The 23,146-nt window shown below is 37.0% G+C and overlaps 1 protein-coding gene across 13 annotated transcripts in view; it reads left to right on the forward strand.

Moving 5' to 3' along the window:
* Positions 1–23,146, forward strand: part of Dlg2 (discs large MAGUK scaffold protein 2) — a 2,328,307-nt gene that overhangs the window by 1,654,255 nt on the left and 650,906 nt on the right. For all 13 annotated transcript variants that reach the window (XM_008844185.2, XM_029568893.1, XM_008844178.2 and 10 more), the window contains one exon: positions 5,155–5,279. In XM_008844185.2, the coding sequence (XP_008842407.2) occupies positions 5,155–5,279 (125 nt within the window). The remainder of the gene's footprint in view (positions 1–5,154; positions 5,280–23,146) is intronic.

A 23,146-nucleotide genomic window follows, 5' to 3' on the forward strand; every position in this document is an offset into this window, starting at 1 on the left:
AAGAAAAATACCAAATGTTGGTGAGGATGTCGAGAAAGGGGAACACTCATTCACCACTGGTAGGAATGCAAACTTGTGCAACCACTATGGAAAGCACTGTGGAGAACACTCAGAAAACTAGAAATGAATGTGCCATATGATCCGATGATACCACTCCTTGTCATATACCCAAAAGATTCATCCCACTGTAGCGACACCTGTACATCCATGTTTGTTGCTCCTTTCTTATTAATAGTTAATGAACACATCCTAAATGTCCCTCAACTGACAAATGGATAATGAAAATGTGGTACATTTACACAGTGGAGTTCTACTCAGCAGTAAGAAAAGATGAAATTACAAAATTTGCAGGTAAATGGATGGAACTAGAGACTGTTAAACTAAGTGAAGTAACACAAATGCAGACAAGTAAACGAGGTATGCTCTTCTTTTGCAGATCGTAGTACCAATCTCTTATATGTGAGTGTTCTAGTTGTTTCCCCATTGCTGTGACAAAACACCACTAACCAACCTGGGGAGGAAGGGTTTATTTGTCTTCTAGCTCCCAGGTCACAGTTCATCAATGAGGGAGCCCAAGGTAGGAACTCAGGGCAGGAACTTGGAGGAACTGAAGCACAGGCCATGGAGGAACGCTGCTTACTGGCTTACTCCCCTGGCCCATGCTCAATCTGCTTTCTTATGCAACACAGGCCCACCTGCCAGGGGATGGCACCACCCACAGTGGGCTGGGCCCTCCCACAGCACTCAACAATCAAGAAAATGCCCCACAGACATGGCCACAGGCCAGTCCAATGGAGACAATTCCCCAATTGAGGCTCCCTCAACCCAGGTGTGTCAAGTTGACAGGAAGGCTATCCAGCACAGTGAGTGTATATCCTGATGTAACACCAAAAGCAAGGAAAATGGAAAGGAAACACAGAGATAAAGAAAAGAAACAACCAGCAAGAAGAAGACAGTAGGGGACAGAAGTTACCAGGAGGGAGGTGGGCAAAGTGGAAGTGTATGGCTGGGAAGGGAGGAGGAAAGAACATACAGGTGGTCAAGGTTGGAGGAGGGAACTCAGGAGAGGGGAGATGGCAGGAGATGGATGTTATTGGGGAGAAAGAAGGGATAATGGGGATGCATGAAACTGGGAGGGAGGAGGGAAGTGGGATGGGCAGAAAAAAAAAGAGTAGCAATTCTAGTATTCTAAAGCCTGAGGTAGGGGAATCATAAGTTCTAGGTTAATCTGCCTACATAGCTAGATTCTGTCTAAAAATACATAGCTAAGTTGAGTAATCAAAGTACATGTCCACATGGGATGAATGGATATAGAGGACTTGGCATGGAATACTATTTAGTCTGTAAAAAGTAAAAGGTCCTATCATTTGTGATGACACAAATGGATTTAGTGAACCTTATGGTAAGTGAAATATACTAAAGACAAAAAGACAAATAATGTATATTCTTATTTGTATGTGAATCTAAAGCAATTGTTTCATAGACACAGAGAGACTAATAGCAACAACCAGAGGCTAAAGATAAAAGACCTAGAGGGATGGTAGTCAAAGGTTTGATGACTCAGATGGGAAAATAAATTTGATTCTTTAAATCAGTTACATGGCAGGATAATTATAATTAATGACTGAATTCTGTGTATTCTGGTATAGCTGAGAATAAATTTGTAATGTTTTCATCAGAAGAAAATGCAAAATATTTGAAGAGATAACTGTGGTATGCAAAGTAGTGTAATCTTTATAAATATTTAAAGATCATATTACCACATTGTATCCTGTAACTATAATTGTCGGTATGGGATAAAATTTAGATTTTAGAAATAGTTTTCTGGAGCCAATTCCATCTGAACCTTATTATAAAAAATGTGAATTGGGCAAGTCATCTGAGAAATTGGAAGAGAAATAGCCAACAACAGAATTTAGAGTTGTTTGTTCAGGACAAAGTAGCTTGATTCAGTGTTCTAGAAGGTGAAATGTGAAGAACAAGTGAACTTTATCTGAAAATAAAGTTGACAGTAGTAAAAGAAGATTATGGCATCTTTCATAAATGCCAAAGATTTGTGTGCTCTCTCCAAACACATTTACTATTTCAGGAGAAGATCTGAGCATCTCCCAGTCCCTGCTTACTTTTATCACTACCTCCACTAACCAAGAATTTGCACCCTAAGGGGCAAACTTTAACATACCAAAGTGCTCAAGTTGATGTTCCTGAAGCTAGACGCAAATCACAATGAAGAGACTCATCTTCTCCTCCTTTCCTACACCAAATACCTTAGAGAAACTGCCCACACCACGTCATGTCTGCACCATCTCCATGGTTACCTACTTGACAGTGTACTTGAGGTTATATGGTAAATGAAATGTATTTGTGACCAGATGTCAGACTGTTTCTGTCTTCTGTGCCTAGAATTTCATAGTGGCAGAGCCATCTCTTCTTAAGGTCTTCTAGAACCTTCAATATTCTGACATAAACATTGGTATCATTAGGTCCTTACAACCCAAAACGAATGTTCATGCACTCTACTCTTCTGACTTCCATGATTAAGCTATACCCCATCTAATTCTTCTGGTTTCCTTTGTTTCAATTGTGTTTTCTTGGGTCTGACTAACCCCTTTTCACCTCATGGATTTTACCTGAGGGCTTTGGTCTCTTCACTGAGGTTCTTTCCAGAACATTATAGCACTAAGTTATGATGTTTGGTTTTCTTCTTAACTAATACACATTGTGCATTTCCCTTTTATATGCTTCATAAACACTATTCACTACATATTCACTACTGTAACTCCTGGACTTAGCCTAGTGACAGGCACAGAGCTGCTGTCTAACAAATAGCAAATATACTGATCACATGAATGATATTAAGCAACTCTGTTCAGTGAATATTGAAACTTTTCAAAGTACATCAGAATTAGAGAAGATACCAAAATGTAAAGACAGGATTTTAAAGATCTATTTTGTTTTTTCTTTATGTGTGTATGTGTGTGTGTGTGTGTGTGTGTGTGTGTGTGTGTGTGATGTGAGTGCAGTGCCTGTGGGTTCCAGAAGAGGGCATCAGATCCCCTGGAGCTAGAGTTACAGGAGGTTGTGAGCCACCCAATATGGGTGCTGGGAACCGAATTCAGATCCTCTGGTAACAAATAGAGAGAATATCAAAATATAAATAGACAATTTTAAAGATCTATTTTGTTTTTTCTTTATGTGTGTGTGTGTGTGTGTGTGTGTGTGTGTGTGTGTGTGTGTGTGTGTGTCCACAGAGGGCAGAAAAGAGTATTGTATAGCCTGGAGCTGGAATTATAGGCAGTTATTAGAACCTAATGTTGGTGGAGAGATGACTCGGTGGTTAAGAGCACTAGCTATGCTTGCAGAGGGCACACATTCAGTTTCCAGCACCCACATGGAAGCTAACAGCAATCAGTAACTCCAGTTCCAGTGGATCCAATGCCCTCTTCTGGCCTCCATGGGGATTGCATGACGTGGTTGCACTTCGTATATCAAACAGGCAAAACATTCATATACATAAAAAAATATAAATCAAAAAATGTTTAAGATTTTATTTCCTTTATGTGTGTGTGTGTCTGTGTGGGTATCTGCCATGTGTATACAGGTGCCTATGCAAAAGGTGGGATTTTAGTCACTCATGATGAATTTTTAATATTAACCTTTTAAAATAAATACACAGTTTTGAAAGGAAGACAGAAAAGTTCAGTTTTCTTAACTCAGGAAATGAAAAAATGCTAAACGGGCTGGGGAGATGGCTCAGTACATAAAAATTACTTGCTGCTCAATGATGAGGACCTAAGTTCAGATTCCCCAGTACCCACGGAAATGGACACACTTATCTGTAACCTCAGTGCTGGTCAACAGACTGGAGACAGAAGGAGCACTGCAGCCAACCAGCCTAGATGGAAAATAACAAGCTTCAGGCTCAGTGAGAGGAGCTTCTCACAAGGGAATAGGAAAGAGCAGTAGAAGTCACCCCGCATTCTCCTCTGGCCGCTTCAGATCCACATACACAACATATACACGCAAAGCTGTGCTAAATATTACCTTGACATTTATAGCACTGTAACTATCAATTTATATCTGACTTTATTTTGACATTGAAGTTTTCTGACTAGATGAGTGTCCTAATTAATTTCTCAGGATTAACTATTAAATTCTTACTCTTCATTTGTTTTTACCCAAGAGTGGAACTTCATCAAGCAATCAAAATTGAGTAAGCAATATAGCATAGAGTGAAATTAAATATCTAGCAACAGACCAGTTAAATGATGGCTTATGACCTCAATAAGATATTATTTAGCCATTTAAAATGGATAATTTAAGACATGCCTAGCTGTACAGGAAGCGCTTAAAATATAATGGAAAAATATCAGAACATAGTTATGGGAACATAATGTAACCATGGTGATATGGATTAAAGAGAATATGTAGATAAGAAATGTGTTAAGATGATGTATGGATTTTGAGGGAACTTTATGCCTTATTTTTGGAAGATATATGTATATTGGATGTCAATTACTGTAATCTAAAAAAGTATGAAAAGTTTACTAGAATATAAACTACTTAAACTTGCATGTTGAAGTATTGCATGCCTGTGCAGTGCCACTGCAAATTCAGCCTTGTTTATTTTTGGAAATATCTCACATGTTATGACTCTAGAGGGGGTTCCTGCTTTCTGAATACAGAGAGTGTTACACAGAAGCACATTCATTTGATGAATAATCCATATTAAAACAACAAAATTAGAAATAATAAAGTCAAAATACCCAGATTTCAAGATTCTGTCACATCATGTGTTTTCATATAACTTGTTTCTTTCCATTTTCCTTGTTAGTATATACTTTTTAGCATTGATATTCTAATGATTATTTTCATTTTCATGTTGCATAATTTGCAAGTTTTTGTTTCCCAGTTCATAGTGGTCATTTAATTTTTGACATAAAAGAAGCATATTGGCCCTTGAATCATTGCAAAACAAAGACAGGGGAGGATTTCCTGACCTTGCTCTGTCTGCTGACAGTGAGCTTTATAGTTTTGCATATGAGACTGCTATCACCTGATTTCAATTTGAGCAGTAACATGATAGCAGAAAACGGGAGGAACTGGGTTTTAGGTGACAGCGCATCATTTAATATCTACTTATTGTTTCTCCAGGGAAATTCTGGCCTGGGATTCAGTATTGCTGGAGGGACAGATAATCCCCACATTGGAGATGACCCTGGCATATTTATTACGAAGATTATACCAGGAGGTGCTGCAGCAGAGGATGGCAGACTCAGGTAAAGATCTATAGCATTAGATTACTGGGAGAGTTGATCTGTTGCATCACTGAGACACATTTGTACCTTTGGAGAAAAATGATTCTATAAAACGCCTGCATTTGGAAGGTTACCAAAGCAAACTCTCTGTAGTGACTTTGAAGATCTCTTCCTACTTACTGAATTTAAGTCATATTTAATTTGTGTATGTTGACAGCTATTAAATGTGACATTGGATCAGGCATTGTGAGGAGGAAATGTAAATATATCTTTCTTCCTCATGAGGCCTTCTGTCTGGTTAGAAAGAATAATAATGTGAATTAAGGAGTGAATCAAAGAATATAATATGTAGAAACAATACACTGTACATAGCACTAGATATGTACTTTTACAGACAAGGGTCCAGAAAGCATTTACTGGCTTTTCTCTAGATCTTTAGAGAGAGTATCAGAGAAACTATCCATGGAAGACTCTGGGTCTTTAAGGATGATTAGATAGTTAAATTAACTAATGCTACAAATCTGAGCTGGGACACAGAAAAGGAGCAACTTGTTCCAGAGAACAGAAGGAAAGATGCTTGGCTTTGATAAAGACTGCAAGATGAGTTTAAGGGGTAGAGCCAACATACTGCTTGGGGGCAGACGATAACTGCTGAAGCCAGGCCTGTCCTTTATGGGTTTTTTTGTCTTTTCTTTATTGAATTTCTGAGATTTAGATATAATCCAATAGTATAAAGAACCTAAAAATAATTTTGAGAAATGAGATTAATCACATGGAACAATTAATAAATCTAAAATGGTAACAGAAATGAAGGCTTAAAAATTGAGAGTTCAGAAACTTGCGGGAGATAGTCCTGTAGAGAAACTGACCCTGCCTGATTACAGAAGCCCATAGACCAAGCAGGTTCAGTTCTATATGTTTTTAAACAAAGTCTTGCGATGAATACCAGACTTGCTTGAAACTTGTGGCTTTCACTTCAGTCAGTGAAGAGCTGAGATTGCAGACATGTACCATCCCCCCTAGCTATATCTTTATACCTTTTATCATGTAGATCTAAATGGCTCATTACATTCTTGATGAATGGATGCCTTTGAAATGAATAAGTAGAGAAAAGAGAGCAAGTTAATGGGGGGATCAGAAAATGGTAAAGGAAGTTACTTATGACACTTGTTAAAGTCTATAGAAGATTTTTCCAGGATTACTAGAATGGAACATTTGTAGTAGGAAAGAGATAATGGGACATACACCTGCATGCAGCAAGGACCACTAGGAACATAGAGCTAAGTAAGGGATGTGATTTCAAGGGATAGAGCACTATTGAGGAAAATGATCAGAGGTAAGAGATTCTGTTTAAAGGGACTTCCCAAGGTTCTGATTGAAGAAGGCAGGCCAGTGTAGAATATAAATAAATTGGTCAGATATCAAGGATGAGGGGGTTCCCCTAAACTGGCTCAATATAGTCCTCACTGAAGCTGGACTAAGTGAGACAAAGCCAGAGCTCCTGAACAAGGCTTCCAAGAAGACAGAGGAACTTTCCTAGGGATTGGATAAGAAGTGAGGCTGTCAGACAGTTTAAGTGGGTTCTGCAGGTAAAGATGAGGTTAGCCTGAGGTTATCACATTGAGGAGTGTGGCCCCAGTGATACACACACTAACCTCACACTCTTCCTCAGTCTACATTTCGTTAAGCATGAGTCACCTAGTTATTTTCCTTTTGAAATAGGCAAAGATGTTCCTGCTCAGATTGTTCTAAGACAGTGATTACTTCTGACAGATGCATCCTTGCAGCTTGTGGAGGAGAATCATATTTTTGCAGGGATATCTGCCCATGCTGTTGACCAGAAAAGACAGTTCCATAGGAAATAAATGTTTTAGGACAATAGAATTTTCAGTTGAATTGAATGAACTATATTCTTTTTTTCATAATTACAGTATTTTTATTGAATTTTTGTGTATTTCAAAAAATCATCTTTCTACCCCCTTCTGCCTTCCCTTTTGGCTCCCATTCCCACCCCCAGCCCCCACCCCTGTGTTCATATATTCTGTCGTTTTTATTAAGACCTATTATGTAAAGTTAGTGTCCCAAGACGTCCCTCAGTTCAAGTTCATCCACTGGGGTTTAATCAGTTATCTAAAGTCTCTCCCTTCAAGAAGATCAGCTCTTCCTCTCCCAGCAGTAATCAGCTGCCAATAATTCTTTGACTAAGATTGGGGCTTGCTATTCATTTCCACAGTTCTGTGCTGAGTTTTTGTCTGCCTAAGTTTGCTTTGCTGTAGATTTATATGAAAAGGGTCCCAGGTGCTAGTGGGACTATGTCTGTATGGTCATGGTCATGCATCTCCTCCTTGGCTCTTATAATCTTTCTACCCCCTCTTCCACAATGGTCCCTAAGCCCTGGGTAGGTGGACCTCAATATAGGAGACCTGTCCAAAGACCCACACTGAATGAACTATTTTCAGAGTGAGAAAATATCCAAGTTAGAGAGAAGGAGACTTGAAACATGTGTTGTAGAATTCCATAAAGTAATGGGGAATTGTTTTGCTGGTATTACATGTAGAGGACCTCCATTTTGTAAATTTAGAAATTATCTGGCTGTGGTGGCTCATGCATAATCCCAGCATTTGGAATAATATGGCAGGAGGATTGGCATGTTTGAGGCCAGCCCCAGCTAAAAGGTGAGTCCTAGACCAACCTGGGCTATAATGAAACCCTTTTCACAGAGAAGGATTATAAAAGGAAACAGACTGATTTTAGGAAAGATAATTCAGAAATTTGTCAGCCTTGATCATAGTTTCCAACCACTTTATGTACCTGAAATTGAAAGACCTATCACCTTTAACAAATGCAGACTCTAAGTTTCAGAGAGAACTTTATGTTGCATGCTTTCTCTAAGAACAAAAAGAGGTATCTCCTAGAATGTCACCTTTCTTTGCTGGTAATCAAGGGTGGAAATCTCATGTTTACAGAGACAAAGGGAAGCTCTATTCCCATGAAAACTTCATTCCAGAGTTGTACAGGATCACGAGAACCAACATTTATAGAACCTTTATTATGTATGGAGCATTCTTAATTTCATGCTGAGCTACAATTTCCTTTATCTGATCTACCGATTGGTCTTCATTCTGTCTTCCTGGACTCAAGGTCATACCTGTGGCCATGTATGAATACCATCTTCCAGGATTAGGTAATGAAAAGCCTGGAAATTTCTGTCCAGTGGTACTAACTGGAGCTCCCTAATCCACAGTACAGTCTTTACCTATTTGAAGATAGCTATTGAGTCTCCCCTTCTTTTGGAAAAGTCTTGCTATTATTACTGAGGTCATTTCCTCTCATGTTCTTGACTGACTTAGTGATGTGTAAGAGTTCAAGCATAACTATTATATGAAAAATCAACCATGTGATATTAAATGCAGATTCTTAAAATTTGGGAGTTGATCGAGTCCAAGGCCCACAATTTATGGAGGGCAAAACAGGCCTGGAAGAGTGACATCGTGAGACATACAGCATTTGGCATAAAACATCAAAAAAATCTTGATTCAAATAATGAACAGTCTGAGGTAGTGTAAAGAGACAGTAATACAGAGGCCCAAACTAAACTCATCTCAGCCTTTCTTCCATGTGACCAACACAGTGTGAGGCAGGAGCATAAGTTTTGAGGAGTACTCTGTCTCAGCACTAGTCCTGAAGATGTGTGGAGAAGTAAGCTGTACAAACTCTAGGAAGGAATGGATGCTAGTGCCTGTTATTAACCAAATTGACCTTGGGGAAGTGAAATTCCCTTTGTGGCTGGGAAAATAAACAACAGACCCCAATCTTATCTAAAGGTACATTGACAACTGATTGCTGCTAGATGAGGAACAGCTGACCTTCCTAAAACAAAGACCTCTAGATAGGCTGACTAGATTCACCAGATGGCCAAGTAGTGGGGAATGGGTGGGGGTTCCGACAACACAGCAGACAGTAGCAGGGATATCAGAGTATAAGGGCTGTAGTGGGGGGAGGGAGGCTATGGAAGGGTGCCATCTGGGAATTGGGTGTGTAGTTAAATAAGATGGTTTGGGATGTTCTGTGTGATATACACACACACAAAAAAAAACAAATTTTTTAAATGTATTGTGTTTGAGGAGGAAGCATGGAAGTTTACATCATGTTAATTAGTAGAGGTGATAAACATTACCATTGAAATCCACCCGATGACTTCATAGACATACACAGGCGCCAAGGGTCTAAGTGCAACATATATTCTAAAATGAAATGGAGATCTTTTTTAAAGGTTAAAAACTCATTCAATTTTATGTCTTACAGGGCTTATACTGAGTTCAATACTGTATAACTGTATTAATTCAGCTGTGAATCTAGAAACTTGCAGCCACTTGTGAAAGAGATGTACTCTTGCTCTGCAGTGTGTTATTGAATATGTTGAAGCTGTAATGAAATGTTTCTTCTAATCATGTAGTTATTAAAATTTTTTAAAAATTAGAACACTTTGGAAAGTATATTCATATTTATTTTTCTTTCAGAGATAAAATAGATATATTTCCATCCTGAAGGATGTTTATTATTTCTATGTCTGTATCTGAATCATAAAAATGCCCTCAATACTGTTTGAAGTCCTTAGATTGCCAAGGACCCAAACTAATATGTCATCCTGAGGAAGAGCTATCACATAGCATCCTCCACTCGGCCAACAGTGCATTCATTAAACCCATCTACAGCACAAAAGCAAAGTGCAGAAGAGGGCTGCTTGCCTGTTTCCTGACACGTGACACAATTTAATCTCCTAGCCCTCAATATAATCATTTCTGTTTCTTGATGGGGTAATAAAAGTTATTCTCTTTAAATCCATTGCTCAATTTATTCCCTCTCTGACTCTTTATAGGCAGAGTTTCTTATAAAATCCAAGATAACATTCATGTTCATTTCAACAATAATACTAATTATGCTGAGATTTCACTCTGTTAACTTGAAAGGTAAAAGATCGAAGCAACTAGAATGTGTTCCCTGTATGTAAGAGCCAACATTGCTTTGTTATTATTCTTGAACAATTCATACCTTTGTTGATTTTACTAATGTATATTCATTAATTCACAAGTGGTTTAAAATAAGAACACAAGGAGAAAAAGGAAAGAAGGAATGAAGGAACAAAAGAAGACAGGTACATCAAAAATAAAAGGTTAAAAAGTAACGATTGAGAATCACCAGAAAATGAAGGTCTCCTATAACTAGGAAGCGGAGAAAACAAACACAACCTTGATTTCCATCTATGAAAATCACAAGCACCAAGTAGAATGAAAATAGCAGCTTCCAAGCATGGCAGTAAGGATTTGTATGCCCAAGAATGTTCTTTCAGGTAGTTTAAGGAACTAAACTTCTTCCAGTAAGTTAGAGAGCTGAAATGATTGCTCAATCCCTAGAATTCTTCTCCTTTTTGAACTTTCAGGAGTTTCATTGATTACAAATAAATACCTCATGAGTCACCCTGTCCAACTTTTCAATTTCAACCATCACCCAACTGACTAAGGCACTCACATAACTATGACCTTGCTAAATTTTCCATTCAGAAGTAAAGACCTTTAGTGCCTGCAAAGTTTAGTGATATTTTCTTCCATATTTTTCTGGAGTCAAAGTAGGTCCAAACCCAGCTATTGCTTTGAACAGAAGACTCTGTGAGAAGGGAAACCACTACCTAAGGCAAATGGCACCAGTGTTTTCCTTAGAAGAATGCATGATTGAGATCTCATGAGACTAGTAGATTGTTTCTTTCCATCTCTAGCCACACAAATTATACAGGGTGAGTGACAGGAGTTTTGTCTTTGACTTCTTCTTACTTGTATTACCAGTCATCAATGTGTTTTCAACCTACTTGAACAAAAGGAAAAAAATCTTTTCACCAATGGCCTTATGACTGTCTATAAGAGGTCCTCCCAAATTTAAGACAACATAAGAAAAGTTCTAAGCAAGAGGTTAATTTCAGAGGCATTTCTGATAGAACACTGAGCCCCCACCAACAGCCTGTCAGTATTGTGGACAGGACCTCAAGGATTTTTCTCATTTGACTGATTGCCATATAGCCTAATAACATAAATCTTCCTATGCGTTAACTGGAATGTCTTTGTGGCAAACATGCCCTGTTTTTAGTGTTGTGAGATTTCTGCATATGTATATGCCAAAGACTGGATCTGGGTTCCTGCCTTGCATCATATTCAAATATTAGCTCGAAATTATTCATTGACCTAAATGATTGGGCTAAAACTATGAAACATTTGAAAACTTAGAAGTACATTTTATGACCTTGGATTAGGCAATGGTTTCTTCATATGATACCAGAAGAACAAACAGGAAAGTAAAAAAACAAATAATTGGACTTAAAAAATCTTGTCTTGCTTTAAAAATACATTGTAAAGGTTAAAAAACAATCCTCCAAACCAGCAGGAACTATTTGTAAATAATTCATCTGATAATTATTTCCAGAATATATAAAGAACTGCTATAATTCAACAATAGCAAAACCACACTATTAAAGAGTAGTCATAGAATTTTTGTACTAGTTTTCTACCACTGCTGTAACAAGTTCCCAAAACACTTTTAGCTTACAGTAATATGAACATGCTATTTTATAATACCAGAGGTAGGAAGTCCAAAATCAAACTTCCAAAAATAAGCTCCAAATGTTGACAGAGCAACTACAAGACTCTGAGAGAATTTGTTTCCTTGTTTTTACCCAGCTTCTGAAGTGCACTTGCGTTCCCTGGTTTGTAAAGTATTTTCTATCCTCAAAGAGTTGAACCTTCCATCAGAATACTCCTTCTCTGACTATAATCTCATCACCTCTTTCAAATAAAGACTACTGTGATTACATTGGACCCACCTAGATAATCCAGGATAAACTCCCCATCCCAAAATTCTTGAATTAATTGCACCTAGAAAGTCTCTTTTACCACAGGCAGCAGCATATTCATGGATTTTAGGGAGTGGGACAAGGACTTCTTGAAAGGGCCTTGAAAGGCATTATTTACTTTATCACAGACTTGAATATGTCTTTCTTCAAAAAATATTTAGAGATGGCCAAATGACATATTAAGAGCCTACTCAGTATTGTTATAGAGTACAGAATTGCAAACAAAAACTATAATGGTATACTAGTTCATGTCCACTAAAATAGCCAAAATTGAAAAGATGGATAATGACAAATGTTGTCAAGGATATGGAGAGATGAGAAATCTTGGAACTGCTGATGGCTTTATAAAATGGTACAGTCACTTGGGAAAAATGGGCTGGAAGTCTATCACATATTTAAGAAGAGTTCCACAAGAGTTACAGTTCTACTCTGCCTACAGTGAGCTAGAACCGCCCACACCACTCAATAATCAACTAAATGCCTCCCAGACATGCCCATGCGTAAATCCAATAGAGGCAATTCCCCAGTTGAGATTCTGTCTTCCCAGGTGTGTCAAGTTGACAACTGATGCTATCCAGCACAGCATCTTTATCCATAAAATGAGCATTGCAGAAAACTTTTGGGACTTTTTAGTTTCAAAATCATGTTCTAATCGTCTGACAATTGTTGAGAAGTTCTGAAGTTTGTTATATGACCAAGAAGGCAACCTTCTGTTCAGATCGAATTTCTAGTTCTGGGACGATTCGCTGGTTACTAGGTTTGAATACTCAAGTTGATTGCAACTGCACATGCTTATGTCACTTGTTTTTGTTTATTTATTTCTGATAGCCTCTAAATAAAGCGTGATACTATTCCTATGTTGGGAAGCTATATTTGATTTAGACTGTAGAATAAAACCTCCTTAGAAAGCTATACTAAGACAAAAGGGTATGAAGAACTGGAAATATACTCAGATTGTTCTCCTGATTTCTAAATTAAAGGTAGTCCTCAGATATTTTCTAGATGTGTTTTTTAAGGCATTATAAATTATATCATTTCTAAAGAGATATAATAATGTGGTAAACTTTGTAGAAGTATCAAGTCACTGCAAATGAGCTTAATAGTTAGATGATAAAAATCATAAAATTACTAGTGCTCCTGACCCCCTCATCCCCCACCATGCAAAAGAAGAAACAGAGTTTCTAACTAAACCGACAAGAACAGATTTTATTTGGGGACGATTGCAGTACGGAAAATAAACCTCAATTTAGAAATGAGCTCAATTCTAAATCCCACTTAGAGAAGTGGGAATTTATGATAAGAATAAGGTCATGCTCAGTAGATAGAAAATTGATAAGAGAAAGCATTGGGGGTAAGGGGAGGGATTCTTGCTAAATTGACCTAACAGGATTCTTCCTGAGGACTGATATGATCAGATATCGAGGGTGGGGGATTCTTTCTAAGCTGGTTTAGCAATATTCTTGCTAAAACAGCAATGCCAACCTAATAAGGATGGACACTGACAACCAAAGTCAAAGCCTCTTTTCAATGGGACATGAAGGAACCTGCCTAAAATTCACTTAGGAAGATTCAATTTCCATTGTGTTTATATGATGCTAAGTGCTAGGTCAACCCTGACACTGGAAGAAGCTGTGACAATAGTAGGCAGAAGTCTCACATACAATCTGAATAAGTTCAAGTCAGGGAATATTTGTTACAAAGCACCCTCCATCCTCCTTGACCTCTGTGACACAGTACCCCCATCCTACCCAGGACTCCCACCTCATCCCAGAAAATAAAGTATACTTTAGTTTCCCAGAGGAAACTCAAGTTGAAAATCAAATTAGAAATGAGATACTTTAGACCTCTCATAATTCAGCACCAGAAATTTTCAACACCTGAAGTGCAGACACCAGTTCACAGCCCCTCCCCCACACCCTCCTCCTTCCTTCACCAAGAGGTACCTTCAGCACATGCCTGTACTACAATTTGTAAACCCAACCTTCATATATTTCTTAAAATAGATGCCTTTGAGCCACTTTGGAGCCTAGGATTGTACACAAGGCCTGCATCATTAATTCTTGGATACATGAACTTGAGGAATAATTCTGCATAGTCACTGGAGCACAGTGCAATCTTCTGGCTAAAGCATTTCCAGTACATTCATTAGGGGGCAATAGGAGTGAACGCTCAATAACTGCCTTCCGTTCACCTTGAAAATTCTTTCAATGACCATTAATACTTATTGCCTAAATGTTGACTGTCAAGTATGATAAGGAAAATGTATTCATAGATTTAGGGTCCAGGAAAAATAGAATTAATAGATGCATATGTTGCTGGTGGAGTTCTTGAATTTTAAAAATTTTGTACTGAGTTTTACAGTGTTAATTCTTTCATCTCAAATTAACAAAGAATTTTTTCTTTTGTTTTACTGCTACCTTAATTATTTGTTTTAAATTACTTATTGACATAGATATATTAAGAAAGAAATATAAGAATCTTCAAGTCCTCTAGTACAGAAGTATTCTGTGTCTAATACCCTGTTGTTTATTCAATTAATCTACTTGCTTTAGTATTGAGCACAGTATCTTACCCATAGTAGAAACTCACTAATAAGAGCTGTCTTTTATTAGCTTATCATGGAGTTTTAAAGATGTTGTTTATAAACAGCTGAGACAAGATTCAAAAATCATCCACTTAGACTCAAAAATTCACCCATTCCTTTCCTGGAATCCACTGCAGCACATGGCTACAATTATTTGAAGAGGAATAATTAAGCATATACTTAAGAATCTATACTTCAGAACACAAAGCCCTGCCAACATCTCTTGTCACAATATTAAAAATTAAAGGCACTGGGGTTGGAGAGGCATCTCCACAGTGAAGAGCATGTACTTCTCTTGAAGAGGACATGAGTTTGGTTCCCAGCGTTCATGTAAGGAAGCTTATAGCCACATAGAACTCCATCTCCAGGGAACTTGGTCCCTCTTCTTACCTCCACAGGCAACCGCATTCACATGAATATACTCATGCCAGACAGGCATAAACATAATTTAAAAATAGATCTGAAAAGAAAATTAAAACTGATTTATACCAAAGTGGCATGAAAATTCTTTCAGCTCATCAGAAAACTAATTGTGGTCTAGTCACGAAACAACCCCGAATAAAAAGATGATAAAAGTTCAATAATTTTTAGTTGCTAGGTAATGTATCTCTAAGTATAAAAAGTAACTTATGTTTCTTGTAGAAGCTTCTGAAAATACAAATATTCATATACTAAATTAAAACCATTAATAATGTTATTGCCAATAGATTCTATTTATTGTATTCTCATATTTCAGTGCAAGAACCTAAGTATACCCCACTTACCTTTTCATACCTGAACAAAAGCAATGAATCTACATCAACACCATAAACAGAACCAAACTTCAACTAAACAAAGGTGGAATAGAATTTCCTATCAGACACACAACCAACAAAAGACATCAATATACCCAAACAGCAATGCAGAAATGGAAATAATATGAAAAACAAGATAATATGTATGGCCCCAACAAAACCCACCATTTCTACAAAAGTGTACTACACTGAGAATCACCCTGAGGAACACAATGAGGCAGAATTTAAAAAGAACCATCATAAACATCAAAGAACTTAATGAACACAAAGACAACCGAAAGAACTCCAAGAGGATAGGCATAAACTTGAGACTAAAGGTCAAGAAAATACAAATATGCAGCTGAATGTAAAAACAAAACCAATTCAGGACTTCAAAAGTGAATTCACAAAAGAGATAGAAATATTGAAGAAAACAAAAGTCTAAATGGAGAAGGAATGGATGAAATGACAGGAGAAAAAGACTTACAAGCAGAATGAATGAAACAGAAAACAGAATATCAAAACTGGACAACAAAGTTGAAGAACTGAACTCCTCAAACAAAAACTGTAAAGTAAATTAAAACATAGAAATGGAATACGCAGGAAATATAGGACACCATGAAAACACCAAATCTATATAAAATAGGTGTACAGGAAGGAGAGGAATCTCGGGCCAAAGGCATTGACAAAATCTTCACCAAGATTATAGAAGAAAGTGTCCCTAAATTAAGGAAAGACATACCTATACAAATACAAGAAGCATATGGAACACAATTAGACAGGACCAGACGGAAACTCCCCATGGCCTATCATAGTAAAAGCACTGACGCGTAGAACAAAGGGTACTGAAAGCTGCTAGAGAAAAACAGGTTATGTAGAGAGGAAAACCCATTACAATTACAGCTGACTTTTCAATGAAAACCATGAGAGCCAGAAGAGCCTGGACCAAAGTATTCTTGGCTCTAAATGACCGTGAATGCCAACACAGAATACTTTATGCAGAAAAAATTTCTATCATAGATAAAAAGGAGCAGCAAATTTTTCATGACATGAATAATCTGAAAGAATTCATGTCCACCAAACCATCCCTACAGGGAATACTCGAAGCGATACAAAGACCAAAAATAGGATGACTATAACTAAGAGGTTTCAGAAAGAAAAAAAAAGGAAGGTAAAATTACAGAAACATAGGACCAAGGACCCAAACAAATTAAAATGACAGTAGCCAATATACACCTTTCAATAATAATTCTAAATATAAATGGCCTCAACTTCCCAGTCAAAAGACACAATAGTGGAATGGATTAAAAAACAAAATTTGTTTTTTGTTATCTTCAAGAAACTCCTCTCACCTTCAAGGACAGGCACTACCTTAGGGTAAAAGAATTAAAACAATGTTCCAAGCAAATGGCACTAAGAAGCAAGCAGGCATTGGAATTCTAATGCTTGGCAAAATAGATTTCAAATTAAAACTAACCAAAAGAAATAAAGAGGGTCACTTCATTCTAATCAGAGGAAAAATTGACCAAGAAGATATAATCATGAATATATATGCACCAAACTCTGGTGCACCCAAATTCATAAAAACACTATTTTAGGACTAGAAAACACAGATTAACCCCAACTCAGTAATAGTAGGTGACTTCAGTACACCTCTATCTCCAATAGACAGATCAACTGGACAAAGAATAAGTAGAGACAACTGAATTAAATGACATTTTACAATCAAATGGACTTAACAGACATCTATAGAATAGTTTATCCAAGCCCCAATAAATACACTTATACTCAGCAACTCATGAATACTTCTCTAAAACTGACCACATACTGGGACACAAAACAAACCTCAATAAAATTACAAAAAATATTGAATATAATTCCATGCATTCTATCAGATCACATTGCAATAAAGCTTATAATCAACAGCAAAAGAAGCTCTAGTAACTACACAAACTCATGAAGATTAAACAGTACAATCCTGAATGATGAATGTGTCAAAGAAGAAATTAAGAAAGAAATAAAATTTTTCCTAGAACTAAATGAAAATGAGAATGTAACACAACAAAACCTCTGGGACACTTAAAAACAATTCTAAGAGGGAAGTTTATAACTCTAAGTGCCTATATTAAAAAAATCAGAATAAGCACATATAAATGATTTAACAGTACAACTCAAGGTTCTAGAAAGGCAAGAAAATAAAGCAAACTCAAACCTAGCAGATGAGAAGAAATAACAAAAATCAGAGCAGAAATTAAATAGAAACAAACAATGAATATGAAAGCTGGTTCTTTTTGAAAAGTTAAACAAGATCGACAGACTCTTAGCCCAATTAATCAAAAGAAAGAAAGAGCAAATCCAAATTAGCAAATTCAGAGATGAAAGGGGAAACATCACAACAATACCAAAAAAATACAGAACATGATCAGGGAATACTTTAAAAACCTATACTCTATTAAATTTGAAAATTTAAAACAAATGGATGAATTTTTGAATTCATGTAAACCACCAAAATTTAATCAAGAGGAGATCAACAGCTTAAACAGACCCATAACAAGTAAGGAAAATGAATCAACAATACAAAACCTCCCAACTAAAAAATTCCCGGGCCTAGATGGAGTCACAGCAGAATTCTTCCAGGCTTTCAAAGATCTACAATCAATACTTCTTAACTTATTCAAAAAGATAGAAACAAAGAGAGAACTCCTTCCATGAAGTTTGTTTCATTCTAATGCTAAGATATAACCGAGAGAGAGAGAGAGAGAGAGAGAGAAAACTATAGGCCCCAAATTCTTAATGAACATAGAGACAAAGATTCTGAACAAAGTCCCTCTCAAACTGGACACCGATACACATCAAAAAGATCAGCCACAGCAATCAAGAGATGTAAGGAGATGTAAGGATTCCAGAGATGTAAGGATGGTAAGGATGGTTCAATATATGTATATATGTCAATAAACATAAAAGAAAATCGTACAAATGGACTTCAACACATAAATCACATGATCATCTCATAGCTTCACGTCTGGTTTGAATAATGAATGTCTGTGTTTAAACATGAGTAAGCTCTGTAACAGTCATTATCCTCAGTATACACTAAGTCATATGTGTGTGTGTGTGTGTGTGTGTGTGTGTGTGTGTATTACAGCTTCATTGAAGACATTTTATTGTGCCATTAGGAAGAGTCACCAGAACTGTCCTTGTGCTCTGCACTTCTCTCTGTGTCGCCACTTCTCATACACTCAGGTCACAATATCCAGATAAAAACATGAGTTAGGCAAGAAATGACTCAAGTAAGTTCTCTGTATATGGTGAGCGAGAGTTGATGGTTTCAGCCAGTTCAGTGTAGCAAATAAGATATTTTGAATGAGCGGTCATCTATTTCTGTGACATGTCAGTGAAGTTAGTAAATAATGTGAAATGACAAACCTAAGGCACAAAGCAAATATTTATTAAATAGAAATGGAATCTACCAATTTTTTCAGCAATGTTTGTTATGCACCAGCCTTGCATATATTTATTGAGCATTCTGTCACATGTGAGGGAACATGGAGCTGGAATAGAGAAGGGAAACAGAAAGCAGGTTCTCCATCTTTAAAGAAGCTTTCTGTGTAGCTAAACATAAAAGCTACATAACACAAAGCTGTGAAAGTGTGCAATGCTCTGAAAGGCTGCAGTAAATGCCATCACCTAATCTAGGCTAGTGTTCAAGGGGAGACTGTAAGGAAATGATATTTAAACTGAAACATAAAGAGTGAGTAACTGGGGCTGGTAAAGTTGTGAGGACAAGACAGCTTGTCCAGAGGCCTGCAGAGGAACAGGAAGAGGTCACAGAGACTGGTGCTGCTGGGACAGGGCAGAATCACAGCATCAAAATGAACAGAAGGGCATGAGAAATCAGGCAGGGAGAGGCTTGGGTGTAGACTAAGTAATTGTTTTAATTCATCTACAATGACAGATAAAAATCTTAAATGTTCTGATGGAGGAAAATGACTAAACTGAAGTGTTGCACATGTAGAAGTTACTCTGATTTCTCTGGGAGTTTGGCTGAGTTGACAAGAGTGTCTGCAGGAGAAGCTTAAGAAGCAATTGTTGTAATGCAGGTGATGAATGACAGTAGCTGGGACTGAGATGCTAAAAAAATCTGAGGAAAGTATACAGATTTTAAAATATGCTTAATGGGCAAGCTTGGTAGACCTTAATTATTATTTGAAGCAGGATGCAAGGGAAATGGTTGTCTTTCAAATAAATCCTCTCTGTCTTCTCTATCCTGGACCCAATCCCATGTGCTGAGTATATGTATATCGTTTCTCACATAGAATATACCACATCCAATAACATTGTCAGGGGATACTTTGGAGCTATGGAGTATGGCAAATGAGAAAGGCTGGAGTAGAGGCTGAGTTGGAAGAGAAGTTGAATACTTTGATTTTGGACAACCTTTAATTTACAATGCCCATAAGGAATTCAAGACCACATATCCAAATAGACAGTTGAGCATACAGATTTGGAGCTTTATGAGACTTCGCTGGGGGTAAGACAGTGAATCATTAAACTGGGACAATTACAAAATTGCTTTGTGGAAGAGTAGAATCAAAGACGATGTAAGACTGTGTGCTGAGTTATTTTAAATTTTTTGATGTAAGAGCAGAGGTTTTCAATTCAAGTAGTTTATTTATATACCAAGGAATACATAGACTTAGGTTACTTCTAAATCTCTACTTTGGTCTTGCAAGCCAACTGAGCCTATATAGCATGTGATACTACTGTTTTCTCACTTTTCCACTTGAAGTTGCTACTTTCCCACTTCTCAAAGGAGCTGTACATACTTTGCCAATCTCCAAGCCCACTATGGCTCATTGCCTCGTTACAAAAGAAAAAAACCTGAAATAGTTTTGTGGGAGATGAGAAAGCCACTGAGCCCAATGATTTGATAATTAATCCTTTCATTAAATAATTAATTTTCATTTCTTTTTTAAAATAAATTTGAAAGAAAATTGTCAGCTGAAAGGGTATTAAAATAATAGTCATCAGGATCCTATACCTTAGGAAGAATAAGAAGTTCTCATCTCTATCTACGTATTTACATGAATATGATTTCTCAGCATTGATATCATTTTTAGATTTATTTTTAAGTAAGTGTATGTGTGTCTGTCTGTGTGTGTACATGTGAATGCAGGTGCCTGCAGAAGCAAAAAGAATGCACCAAATCCCCTGGCTAAAAAAAAAACAGTGACTATTTTCTTATTGTAACTTTAATTCATATTAATCTATGGAATCATGAGCTAATTTTTTTAATTCTACTTGTCCTTTTTAGAAGAAAAATTCCCAATACAATTGCATTTTCATTGTTTTAAAATTATAGATTGATTTTTTTAATATTTTTGATTCTAGGGTTTCATACAATGTATTTTGATTGTATGCAGACCCCCTTCTTCTCTCCACACACCCACCTTACTACTCTCCCACAACTTCATGCTCTCTATTATTATCTTTTGTTAAAGGTCTTTCAGTCTAATCTGTGTTTCCAAAATGTTAGTGGGTATGGGCCTATCCTTTAGAGTATGATCAACATATGAGGCATCACACTAGTATAAAAAAAAAATGGCACTCCCTCTCAAAGCAGCAGTCAATTGACAAGATCCTCAGCAAGTACTGGGGCTTCTTGCCTCTCTCCCCCATCTATACTGGGGTTTTGTTGGACTTGGATTTGCACAGGTATTGTGAATGCTGTGGGTTCAGATGTGCAACTACCTTGTTGTGTCCAGACAGCACAGATTCTTTGTATTCATCTCTCACCTCTGACACATAAAATCTTTCTGCCCTCTTCTGCAATGATCCCCGAGCCTTGGGAAGAGAGGGTGTGATGTAGCTGTCCCATTTAGGGCTGAGCACTCAGCAATCTCTTATTTTTGCATGTTGAGCAGTTGTGAGACATTGTGCCAATCACTATCTTCTGTGATAAGTTTTTCTGCTGAGAGTTCAGAAATGGATTAATTTATTGGTATAAAAATAAGTCATTAGGAATCAGTTTAATACTATGTCTATTTCACAGAATAATAGTAGAGGGGTCTCTTCTATGACCTGCAACCTTCCTAGTCACTGGTTCTTATCCCTAATAACAATGTCAAGTATAGACTCCATCTCGTGAAGTAGGCCTGAAATCCAATCAGACTGTGATGGTTAATTAGTCCCATTGCATTTCTGCCACTATTGCATCAGTGGATATATTTTACCAAGTCAGTTGTTACTGTAGCTTATAGGGGTCAGAGTTAGATAAGGGTGATGATTACCTTTCTCTGTCAGTAATACACATAGCACGTTCTAGTACTATGAAAGCCAGACATATCACTCTTAGGCATATGTATCCAAAGGACTCTGTATCTACTCTAGACCTGCCTACTCATTCATGTTCATCACTGCTCTATTCATAACAGCCAGGTAATGGAAACAACCTAGATGCCCATCAACTGATGAATGGATAATAAAAGTGTGATACATGTTTCATTCATTTTATAAATAAACAAAGTAATATTATTTAGCTGTTAAGAAAAAAGAAATTGTGACATCTGTAGGTAAATGAATGGAACTGGAAGTAATCATCCTATATGAGGTATCCAAGACCCAAAAATACAAATGTCATGTTTTCTCATATATGTGAATGCTAGTTTTGAATCTTTAGATAGGTATATTTCAGTGAGAAAATATTTAAAGGTCAGGAAACAAATAAGGGGATACTGGAGGTGGTTCATGGGTGGGGGGAGATTGAATGCAGCTACATAAATGGGAAAGAGGGCATAATATAAGTTTAAATGAATGGGGACTGGGAGGTAGGGCAGAAGAGGGAGTAAGAAAAAGGGGAACTAACACTGAAAGCCTTTTAAAAAGTCCAGTGGAAACCTACTGTAAAATCTCCTTTAAACATATACACATGCAGTATTTAAAAATTAAATGTAGTTACCCTTTAACAGGGTCTCAGTAACACTATTAGACACCATAGGCTAGCAACTGAAAAGCGCAATGCCAGGAATGGACTCCCTGGTTTGGAGCTGTTGATCGGGGTGATCTCATGGACCCTCAAACACTACTGGCTACTGCCATTGTACTTGGTTACCTGCTAAACCTTGACAATAGACCCTATGGCTGAAGACACTACATACCTGAGTCAGAACAAACAAAAAGGAATCAAGCCGGTACTGACCTTAAAGCCTCATCTCTATAGCTTGACTGTTTAATGCATTGAGGTGATTTTGATAAATTCTGAAGCAGCAATTATCAACAAAATTTAGTCTTGGAGAATTTTTTTTTACAATGGCAGAAATTATTATTTTTTTATTTTATTTTTTAAAATAAAATCATTGCTTGTTTCATAATGGGACTTGCTTACATTTTTAATCATTTTTTTTAATTTTTAATAACTACATGATTAGAAGAAGCATTTCACTACAGCTTTAACATACTCAGTAACACACTCCAGAGCAAGAGTACATTTCTTTCACAAGTGGGTGCAAGTTTCTAGGTTCACAGTTGAGTTAATACAGTTATACAGTATTGAACTCAGTATAAGCCCTGTAAGACATAAAATTGAATGAGTTTTTAACCTTTAAAAAAGATCTCCATTTCATTTTAGAATATA

Source organism: Nannospalax galili, unplaced genomic scaffold (genome assembly GCF_000622305.1).
Source record: "Nannospalax galili isolate Female #2095 unplaced genomic scaffold, S.galili_v1.0 scaffold278, whole genome shotgun sequence".
NCBI lineage: Eukaryota > Metazoa > Chordata > Mammalia > Rodentia > Spalacidae > Nannospalax > Nannospalax galili.